The 12,841-nt window shown below is 26.4% G+C and overlaps 1 protein-coding gene across 1 annotated transcript; it reads right to left on the bottom strand.

Annotated features, from left to right (window-relative positions):
• Positions 1-338: 338 nt before the first annotated feature.
• Positions 339-4,870, bottom strand: LOC112593327 (glycerol kinase-like). The gene is made up of 3 exons (XM_025337710.1): positions 4,288-4,870; positions 1,096-1,605; positions 339-871 (listed from the first exon to the last, which is right to left on the bottom strand). Exons 1-3 carry the CDS (start codon positions 4,868-4,870, stop codon positions 339-341), a joined length of 1,626 nt encoding a protein of 541 aa, XP_025193495.1.
• Positions 4,871-12,841: the final 7,971 nt, after the last annotated feature.

The raw sequence follows: 12,841 nt of genomic DNA, 5'->3' as shown, positions 1-12,841 counted from the left end.
AAAATAACTGATAACGGTGTTAAATGTATGTCGCGTACGTATGCAACGACGGCGGTGGCGGCAGCGGAGGCAATATTAAGTGAGAAAAGCGGTAGTGGTTCGGGGAGGATAAGGATGTTGTATCAGAATCGGCTATTTTATACTACTTTAGTGTGTACGGATTTTCTTTCATTTACTTTGACGCGACAGTGAGATTACCAGTGTGATAGGTCATTCAGGTGGTTTTTGAGAAAGGTTGAAACTAAGTGCGGATCGGTATGGGAGGAGTATATTACTTTGCCGTCGGCATATTCGGCAATTTGAGTATTTGGATTGAAGGGCTTATCTACCGAGTACAATTATTTTCTTGTCCATAAAAAAGCTCCTACGAAAATTATTCCACATGTAATAGACGCTATCTCCCAAAAATGATTATTTTTGGGTTTGTAATCAATCCAATCATAAGTTCTCCGCAAAGCTCTTTTCCAATCAAATATTCGACTTTTCCGTTCTTTAACCGTTATTTTCGGATGGTAAATTGCACTATTATCTTCTGGCATACAAAAAACGTTCCAGACATTAATTTCAGGTGCATAACCAGCTGCCATAGCTGCACCCAATGCAGTCATATTTTTTAACTTGGATATTTCAATCTGAGAGTTCGTTATATCAGATAGGTGTTGCATGATAAACTCATTATCTGTTAAGTCACCATCAACTTGTATTTTGTCTATAGACATCTTTAGGTCGTCATTTAAAGCTTCAACAATATCTTGAGTTTGAAAACACACAGATTCCATAGCTGCTCTTAATATATCATCATTCACAGTATATTCATCAACTCCAATTAGGATACTCCGAGCTTCATGCCTCCAATGCGGAGCATACAAACCTAAATCATTTAATATTAAAATGTCTACACCAAGTACGTAATTATAAATTTTATTGTTTTTGTTCAAATTAACAAAGAACGTTAAAAATAATGTGAAAAATTAAATATAAAATAAATATTTTTAAACTACAATTTTTTTAATTTTAAATAATTCTAAATATTTTAACTAAATTTAATTTAAACTATTTTAAATTCAATTAATGTAGCAAATCGTTAAAAAATACCATTGAATGCAGGCACCAAGTATACTTCATTTTGTAATCTGTCTTTTTTCATAGATGCTAACCATTCAGTTTCTCTAACATCCAAGCATTTTTTTACCCATTCTATGGCATGTCCTGCTGAAGCAATTGGGCCTTCTAACGCATACATTGGTCTCGAATCCAATTGATACGCAATCGTTGTCAGTAGTCCATTTCTAGATAATACTTTATTTTCCCCGGTGACTGTGAAAATTGAACCACTTTTATTGAGTACACCTTTCGTAAGACCACGTCGAAAACATTTTTGACCAATTAGAGCTGCTTGGTAGTTTCCAATGATGCAAGATATTGGCGTATTATTGAGGTATCCTCCAGAAATATTTCCATACACTTCAGAATTCGATTTTATTTTTGGAAGACATTTTTCAGAAATACCAAAGAACTTTAATATTCGTTTATCCCATTCTAATGTATTTATGTTCATCAAAAATGTATGAGACGCGTTTGAACAATCCGTGGCAAACACTCCACCTGAAAATTAAAATATTAAATAGTATTATTGTGTCAGCTAAATCGAATACGAAAAACGTAGGGTTTATAAAACTTTAGTAAAAGAAATAATATTTGTAGTTTTGTAGACTTTTCCACAACAATGGAAATCTGCAAATATGGGATCATTGTCGATGTAAGTAAACGGCACATTCATATAAAGTTTATTACATAGTATTATTGCATGTTTATTACATATGCAGCATTATAATATATAGTCACGATAAAAAAGAGTTACGACCTCAAAAATAATAATATAAACATTTTGACTGACAATATTAAAATATAATTCCGCAGGTATTTAACATCTATATCTATCTATACATATTATAAAACAAAGTCTCTTCAGTCTGACTATTTTCCTGTATACTATCTGTAGGTAAATATTTATCTTAATTGGTGTTTACTATGTGTAGCTTAGCAGTTGTTTTTGTGACTATCATTATTATTTTGTAACTGTGTCCGAATCGAACGAAAACGTGTCGGTCTTTTATAAATTAAGGAATGTCAGCATTTTAATGTGCTCAAATTCAAAAATTAGCGAACCAGTATGTGTTGCGCGTCAGGAAAAGTAAACTACTTGAAATTGAAACATTGCCTGAACCATTGAACGATTTACTTATCGGTATGGATCAAGATTTTAACCTATTCCTGAAGTAAATTCGAACATTAAATTCATATTTCCAAATGACATTGTCCGGAGAAACAGAAATAGTTAAAAATAATGCTCCAAGTGGGCAACAATTTAATTCAACATGCAAAATCAAAGACCAAGCTTATCACAGAAATAATTTTTATGGCAGAACAACGTTTTCCGGGTCAGCTATTTTGTATATTATGTAATTTAACACTAAATATAATTTTTAAAAATATTCTTCACACAAAATATATACCTTCATCAGAATTAGATAATTAATTGTACAGCTAAATGTAACTTTTTGAACCGTTTAATTCAATTGTGTTTATTCGTAAACTATTTATTATTAATTATTATAGTTGATCAACTATTTAATTGAATGTAAAACTAATATGAAAAACGTTCTTCTCCATAATATTTCTAAAAAAAACGTGGTCCACTTAACCATACGTATTATATATCCATACTAGCTGAATTACCTGGCTTCGCCTGTATGTATTTTTGTTTTGTTTTTTTTCATATTAACTTCAAATTATATAATAGGAATATTGGTGTACGCGCGATGCGTGATATTATTTTTATCGGTAAATTTTTCGGATCAATTCATATCTACCGATAGTCATGGGTATAGGTTGCAAGTAGCTAGAAACCCGGGCGACTGGTCGCCGTGCCGCACAATACGTAATAATTAAGGAATAATTGAAATTATTAATTAGTCCACTTGAACGAAACATTTTTAAAAATCCTTTTTTATTGCTCGGTAAAAATATTAGAGGACCGCTATTCTAAATTTCAAGTTCGTAGATTGAGTAGTTTTCGAGATACAGCGATCAGTGAGGTATTTTAATTTTATATGTATATATTAGCATGAATATTATGGAAATTTAAAATGTATGCATCCATAGTGAATATTCCACTGAATTTTAAAGCGGTAGTCATTTGGGCGAAGGTAATAATTTTGACCAAAAAAATAATAGTCCGTTTAGGCGATTATTATTTGTACCGTTTAGGCAAGTGAAATTATTTTTACCTATGCGAGGTAAAAACCCCCTTATTTGTGGGCATCATCATAAATATTTGACCATCCCAGAACCACAAATGGACCAGAGTCATTTCATTCCCAATTTAATCAACAGTTTTACAAACACACCCTCGTGTACATCAAGCTATTGCAGTATTATTAAAAATCCAAACTGAAAATATGATTAAAATCAATTCCATTTCAAAAAATATCTCTAACGCTCAATGAAAAAAAACTATATAAAAAAAAAAAGAGAAAATTTGTACAAGAAACATGGAATAAATATAAAGAAGAGGATATTAACTAATTAAAATACATAAAATGTTTAGGGTTAAAATATCAGGCCAATAGATTACTTTAAAGTTTAAAATGTACTATTTATTAATATATTATATTTAATTGTATTTATAATATTTTGACTGTAGATTACTACCTACTTATATAATAATATTATTAATATCTATACCAAATTTTTTTTTTTTAAATAGTACTTAGTATTAATTATTTATTTCTTATATGATTTTTTTAGTTGAATAAACCCTCGCCCAAACGGTATATATTTATTCACTTAAACAGACCATATTTTGGGTCAATTTGCCCAAACGGTCAACGCCTGAATTTTATGCTGTCAGAATACTACTCATATTCAAACCAAATCTACCTGTTTACATACTGTTAATAACTAAAATTGCAGTTTTGGTTTTATTTAAAAAAATTAACGATTATGCAAATATTTGTTGGATAAAGTAAATAAATTTAAAACCTATAAAAAATAAAATTTTTTATCATAAATTTTATTATGAATTAAAATAAATTAAATTTCAAAAGTGTACAAGTTAAAAGTTGTTACTTTGATATATATATACTTGAAAATTGTAAGCATTAAGATACTTCTAACAAAGCGAGAACATTTTTTTAGGTATATTCAGTGCGTACCAATACACCACTGGGACACTGGGCATACGCGAATTAAGAAAATCCAAGTAAATTAAATAAAGTAAATCACCTTCCTTGCCACCAGTCACATTCCACAACAGCCAAGTATCGATTGTACCAAAGTAACAATCACCGGTCTCATAGGCCGACATCACCTTTTCGTTGTTGCGCAGTAACCACTGGATTTTGAACGCGCTAAAGTAGGTGCTTAACGGCAGGCCACATATTCGCTGAAACCGGTACTTATTGTTCGACTCCAAAACTTCATTCACCATGGCGGATGTCCTGTTGTCCGACCACTGTATTAAATTACAGAGTGGTTCGCCGGTATTCTTGTTCCAAGCCACAACGGAACTCCGTTGGTTAGCTATACCTATGGTGACCACTTGCAAACCCGTCACCATTCCACCCGGGCACGTCGTGTTGGAGATACATTCCTCTACGGCACTCAGGATCTCCATCGGGTCCTGTTCCGACCATCCTTCTTGCAATGTATTCACGTCCCGGATAGTTGTATGATGGGACTTGACCAAATCGCTACAATTGGCTTTATATACATAAAAGCCAACGTCATTCGTGTTTACCACTATCGCGCCGACCAATGTTTGTTCTTTTTCTGAATTGAAAACATTATATAATCGTGTAAAGTCCATTGTTTTTAAAGTTAAGTTTTTGTGTTTATTAAGTGGTTGAAATAAAATGTTAAAAAACAATTAATTATAATGTTTTATTAAAGTGTCGTTGAGTACATTTATTATTAAACTGTATTAATTACTACAATTCAACAAAGTATTAAAATAATATTCATAATTTACATGGAAACCATATAGATAAAAATATATATCAAACTATGTTTACAATCACGTTTTATTCGTATGGCCAACCATTTTTATTGTTGCGTTAGTAAAAGGTAAATATGAGAAGTCTCCATCAAATAGAAGAATAATGATATTTTATAATTAACTAAATTAACTAGCTGAATTACTCGGCTTCGCCCGAATGTAGTTAGTGCTTTTTTAAAATAAAAAATTCTTCAAACAACACACATATTGTTGTGTTTTAAAGAAGACACGTTCAATTAGTGTTGTTCGCATATCGATAAGAAAAATATTATTTTTCGATAACGCAATTTATATAATTAATAGCTAGTCAGTGTTTTCCTAATATTAAAACTATTATTAAAAATATCATATTAATTTGTAGTTTATAACTTCGACATGTATTTATTTACGACACTATACGTAAACAATTAATACTATCATGACGAATAAAATTAAATTGTAAACAATAAATCGCTCGTAAGAGTATTTGGTACAACCTTGTGAAAAAAATTGTAAAAATGTTAAATAGTGTCGTCACAAAACGGTAACATAAAAAAGGGCTATTCTTTTATGTATATAAGGATATATCTTCTAAGATTATTAGCCCTTACTGTATAAAATTCAATTTTGAATTATAATATAAAGGTTTTTAAAATAATAGTAGACATTTTAGTTAGGAGTTAGCGTTTTATATAATCAATAACAGCTGTACCTGATAAATTTTTAGAACAATATATCTATTAAAAGATATTAATGTAATGTTAAAATTAATAATGAGAATCAAATAAGTCATTGTAAGATTATATTATACAAACATCACTTTAGCAATTCTTTCAAAATAAAAAAAAAAAAAAAACAATAATTTTATTTTTTTTTATTTATTAGAAAACTTTCTACTATATAGTAGGTTTTAAGTGTACCTCACTTTTTTATGTTCCCGTTTTGTAACGACAATATTTAACATTTTCCAATTTTTTTTCGCAAAGTTTTCAAAATACTTTCCTGAGTATCACTACGTCACCTGATTTTTCATTTTCTTGCCCCGAGGGGAAAAGGGGGAGATTGTATTTCATTACTGCAGTATTTGTTCATCAGTGCGAGTCTGTTTACTATTATTATGAGTATTGTCAATTACTACGTAATATGACAGTCTTAGCAATAGATAATTTGTATTAAACGATGATGTTATCAATGCATTTTTTAGGCATCGTAAAATTACAAACATCGTTTATTCTATGAAATGTATTGTTTTATCAAACACCACTTGTATATTCAGACGTTGAAAACGTGGATGATTTTTAAATTTTGCATAATAGTTGTGTTGGAAATGATGCTACCGGGCATTGGCTATATGTATATTATCTTAATGAAACTAAGTATGTAGAACTGTAGAAGTATATATGAAAGTCTATAGTCTATACAATAGGTACCTACTATTAATAACAATTTGAATTGTGTTAATCTATCAAGAAGGCTTGGTTCTGAAGAAGATAATATATAGTAATCATCACTACAGTCTGAGTTTGATAAATGCTCAAATTATAAAGAAGAAGAACAATCAAGTGGATTGTAATCTGGAGATCTACTAAAGTACTCTAAAGATAAATCTGTTAGGTTAGATAAATCATAATCATCTTCAATTTTGGTTGGCGATATTATATTATACTAAGGTGAATTAAATACATTCTAACGATACCAACTTCCAAAGAAAAATCTGAATGTTCGAGTTCAATATCAAGTGTTTCAGGTATGGATATTGATACCTCTGTCTTAATTTCAGTAGATCGTTGAATTTGCCGGTGTTTTTTTAATCTACAATAAACAGTAGGTATTCATTTTTGGTTGCTTGTATTAAATTTTTTAATAAACTAAATAATATAAATATCAAAAGCTTAAATTAAAAAATACTTGTTATTAACTTATTAATGATTATTATACACATAACATTTATTATATTTTATATTATATTATATATTAAACAATTTCTTTAAAGAATACAGTAGGTATTAAAATAGTTAAATTTAATTATTTTTATACTTAAATTGTTTATAGTTACTTATTAAAGTGTATTTAGCCTAATAGTTACTTGCATAAGTAAATTAAATTTATGGTACACAATTTAAAATAAAACAGTAATAAAATAATATATTATAAATAGTTACATATGTTTTTTATTACTTATTTATTTAGAAGTTTATACATCATAAAATTTTGATTAAAGGATTTTAAATTAAATTTAAATTTAAAATTTGCTCTAAAGAATAATTTTATTTTTAATCAAACTTACATTTATACCTAACTAATACTTTTTCTATCATGCATTTTCAGTTTTATTTAAATAATATTTCATCGATTTATTTAATTTGTTTAAATAACATAGAACTTTAATAATTAATAGTTATAGGTAAATAATAAATACATATAATAATAGTTATGATAATTTACCACGAGGCTTAGCATTACAATAATTAGGGTTTACAGATTACAATATTAGTAAAAACAATACTTACCAAAAATGTTTAAAAAAGAGATGTGTCCGGCCAGTCTACAGTCGTAGGTATTAAACGTATAATAAAATATATAAAATTACATATACAATTGTTGTATGTTAGTTAAATAAAATTATTGACGTATTACAATATTGAACATTAGTTGAAAACTGAAGAGTGAAGGCTATAATAAAAGCGTTCACTAAATTCACTTATGATTAGGAAGCTTATATCGGAAGTTGATGCATTTGCATGTTTTTTTTTTTTTTTTTTGAACTATTAGATTTATTGCTAAGTGAGCTAGAAATTCATTCCAAGATACTACGAAAAACATATCAAAAGTTTATATTACATATTTTTGCATATTAAGTGATTTTTAAATTTTAAAGCATATTTCATAATTTTACAATTTTTTAAAGCATATTTTATAATTTATGAAGAGTCAGTATGAAAATTTGTAAATAAAAAGAATAAATACATTCATATTGAGAAAACTTACTACGTAAATATTCTTTTACCGTATTTTTCAAATTTCCATTTGACATTAAAATCAATTTTTTTCACCTATTAATTAGTATGTATATATATTATATATTTATAAATTATAACTACAGCTAGCTTTATCTAAAATAAAATATTATACAAATTTAATATAAAATAGAAACTGATATCGAAATACCATGATTTTTTATAAATACTTTTCTAGAAAAATAACTACTTGATTATTGTTGATGGTATTAATATACCGCCTACTTATTATTGGCAATTCCGACTTATATTCAATAATAACTCAACAGAAACATTCTACAAGTGCATTTTTTTATTCAAAGTATATTTTAAAGAATTTTGTTATTATTTTTTTTATTTTTTTAAATTGTAATTAAAAATTAAAAATCCGAATTATTTTTATTACTTTGCTTTTTCTATATTTATAATTTTATAAAATATTTATGCAAATGAAAATTGTGTGTAAAAAAATAAAATTTAAGTGCATATTTTTAGAGTATATTTGTGGGCCATGGCATCGTTACTCACACTCATAACCGTAACTGTTTAAAGAAACTATAGGTATGTAGTAGTGTGCAGCATGGATCTATGGATATAGCGATTACACGATTTTCCTAACTGATAAATCGTAATAACATTATATTTTTGGCATACAATAACGATAATAATATTATAATTTGTATAATATTTAAATATAAATGATATAATTATTAACTATCTATAAATAATTATAATAATGTCTTTACTAACGAAAAATATGAACAAATGTTTACTAATATGGATCATGTAAATGTCTAACGAAAACATTAATATCATACAATATCACAGTGCTACTTTAATATTTATAATCATTAATAGGGGCACGGGGCCCCAAATAATAAGGGAACGTGTGCTGCACCCCCTAGCCATAAAACTCTAATTGTAGTATACCTACTAAGAGGTTTCGACTTCAGCCATATTAGAAATGAGCAACTAAATATAGAATCATTTGTAAATATTCATAAATTAAGTTAAATTATACAAATTATAATTATAATTATAGAATCATTAGAATAATTAGAATCATTATATTTTTGTTTTATTTATAATTCAGCTACTATTATTATTTAGCACTTGATAAAATTAAGTAAAATTTTGAGAAAGCACAAACTAAACACGGGCAAAGCCAGGTAATTCAGCTAGTTAATATTATGTACAAAATACGATCCTGAGTAAATATAGAGTTACAGCAGCATATATATGTTCATAGGAATAGTTTATAAAATATTTATATCAAAATAAGTATTTTTTGAATTCGGCAAGCTGCTAAAATAAATTAATATAAATTAGTAACATAGTAAAGTTGTGCGAATAGATTTGTATTAAAAATAGTTTAACGTCCATTTAAATATCTTTAAATGTATTTAAGTAAGTATAGAAAATAATCGTATATGAATATATTACGTAATAAGAAAAAGTTTCAAGTCCATACGACGGTTTTTAAACCACTATAAAATAACGAAAGTCTATTAAGAAAAATTGCTTCTTTAATTTTTAATATTCTAATTCCATCAACATTTTAATTTCATGTATTAACAAAAACAAAAAAATAGTGTTTATACATGTTCAATATTTATAATTTACTATAAAAATAATCTTTATAAAACTTATAATAACATTTTCGAGGTATTTTACCGAAAAAAAATTATATGTATATGTAAATGTGTACAACGTATTTTTTTTTCATAAGCTAAATATAAATTACAGTTATTAGAATTTTATTTTTAATCTTAAAATCGAGACGTACAACGAATTTATTCAAATATCGGTTTTTATATATTTTCATCAACTTTAATAAAATACACTCCTGAAACTACATCGCTGAGTATAATATATATTAATTAGCAATAGCTAGGGTGTGTAGTTTAAATGAATTATAGTAGGTACATTCATAAAGTAAAAATAAGCTTGAAAAATATTTTTTTCTGTCGTATAACATTTTGTTATACTATGATGACAATATTAAAATATACATAAACAACAGAAACTTTGTATCCATTTATTCCCTAGTGCTTAATTTATTTATTTTTATAAACGCAGTAAAATATGATATATTTATTATTATTATTATTATTATTAGAGCCAAGTTCTCAAAATAAAATAATAAATAAATACGTATTAATACTATAATAGTATTCCATGACTCTATAATATATATATATTATTGACAACAATAATGATATTTCATTTCTTTTCAATGCAAATAGAGCACATGGTTTTACCAAAACATGAAGGTTTAGAAAGTCATTAGTAAAATTTAAAAAATAAAACATTTAGTTCACTGTAATATTAATCAATAAAGGATGAATATCGTCGACTGTGTTACATTTGTAATGTAGATTTAACTACTACTTTTTTGAAAGTACAGTAAAACCTTTATTAACCGTCTTTAATAAGACCAAGAGAATGACGGATAATATAAATATTGTATTTTTATACTTATAGTAATTATACCTATATTTATTTTAATATTATGCTAAATATACGTACTATTATATATAATGATAAATAAAAATAATTTGAAAAAAATAGTTATTTTAATTTGTTTACATGATATCTTTTTATTTTTCTAGAAGTGCGTGTTTACCCATAATACAGGCATACAATATTTTATTTATAATTTACGATCAATTATAGCAGTGGGTGTTATAACAAAAGTTGACGTATGAAAGAGTGACGGATAATTATGGATTTACTGTAATTTGTAAATACTTTTTTGGTAATTAATTGTAAGTAATATATTCAAGATATTTCAATAATAATTTTATAAAACTTTTAGTAAAAATTATTTTTTATAATGATCGAAGCAACGAAGTATCTTATTCTACTATTTTAAACTTGTTTTGAAGTTAAAAAATTATAATAATGAAGATATATAAGCACTATGTAAATTACACGTTCATAACAGCAAAAAATTAATGATATCAGGTTCGTTGAAATTGATATTCATTCGGAATATACATATATAAACAAATATGATATCACATTTTATTAGTTCGTATAACTTAGTCAAGAATCAAGATTACTATGTAAATGTTGTATTTGTATTATTATTATTTATTATTTGTTTAATTCCTATTATTTTACCATATAATTATGGAAACAATTTGAAATAACATAGCTATGAAATTGTTAGTATTATTGTAAACCAAATTCTATAGGTAAATGTTTATATTTCATGTATATTGAATATTCCATAATCTAAATGTTTAATTAAATTTAAACATTTTATTAGAAATTTTTATCTCTTATTTATTTTGTAATTAATAAACTGTATCTAGTATTTAAAATCCAGAAACATCTTTAAAGCAACTTTAAACTTGTGTTTAAATACATAATTTTAGACTTACTATTTATTTATAACCTATATGTTAATTATTATGTATTGAGTAACTTGTCCTAGTCTTATTAAATGTTTATTTAGTTAAGCTTGAACAAATTTTACAAAATATGAAGACTAAAAAATTGAAAACACCTTTGGCATTAATCTATCTAATAAAAAACTTTAATGTTGAGTAAATAATGACAAGTGAGTGATGAAACAATCTTTCGTTTTACATTTAAAAGTAAAGTTTTACATTTTATGTTTGACGATCATCCATCAACTATTTGATGGATAACAAAGAAATACTGATTTACCACAAATTACAGTTGATTTTAAGATATATATCGATATATATTATTCAAATATCAAATAGATAGTTTGATTTAAAATTATATTTCAAAAATTCTATTAATCAGAACATTAAACTAGTTAGAACGCCTATAATACCAGCTATAAACACAAATTGTTATTATAAATACAACAATATTACGGACAATGAATGTTATTGATTTTAGTACATTGTTTTTGGACGTTTTCAATGTTATTTTTACTTTATTTTTTAAATTATTTATACCAAAAATTAGTGCTTAGGAACTCGGCCCACTTTATCCTCTAACAAGTAACTGATTTAAATATTTGTATCAGTAAGCTTCATCATTACTTCCAATGGACCATCGAAGTTAGAATTAAAGAATCTGAGTTGCTGATCAATGTTATGTTCTGTATGTTTGGCTGCAATTAAATTCATGTATAGAATCATAATTTATAGGTATTTGTAATGATGCTACCAGGATTTAATGTAACGTTCAATAACGTAAATATTATCATTATCGATAAAATTATTATTGCTCGGTGTGTTGTTCAAATTGCTATCGCCTTCGTTAATTTTAAGAATATGAAGATTATTTATATTGTAAATTCTGCGGATATAATAATTACCGTAGCCGGAGTTAGATGGAGATACAGAATTCAAAATGTATTTAAATAAACAGACTCAATGACAGTTATTATTTTTATATTGTCTATCAAAATATACACAACAATTTATGCGTAAAAAATATGTAATTTAATTGTTTAATAATGGTAGATGACTGTATCGTAGTCTTACGGAGTTTGGTAATTGGTAGCCAGTAGTGTGTTGATGTCTAATGTGCACAACGAACTGTCGTTCTTACATGGTGTGTGTTAACAAAAGACCTTACTGTTAATTGTGTATGGATATGTTATTGTATCGGTTAGCTGTTAGTTGTGTAGTGTTGTATTATATAATAATTATTATATTGCCCTCTCCTTAAGAAAAATATTACAAAAGAAATTTTGAACATACAGACTACAGTGTTCCAAATTTCATGTGACAGCGAATTTCAGCGTAAGATATTTAAATTAGGAAAAAATGACCTATATGAAAACCTTTTTGAATCATGTAATCCAAGTTATTTTGAT

The sequence above is a fragment of the Melanaphis sacchari genome, unplaced genomic scaffold (genome assembly GCF_002803265.2).
Source record: "Melanaphis sacchari strain LSU unplaced genomic scaffold, SCAv2.0 Contig1_pilon_pilon, whole genome shotgun sequence".
Taxonomy (NCBI): domain Eukaryota; kingdom Metazoa; phylum Arthropoda; class Insecta; order Hemiptera; family Aphididae; genus Melanaphis; species Melanaphis sacchari.
Note: the sequence above shows the minus strand (reverse complement) of the source record. Positions and strands in the feature narration are given on the sequence as shown.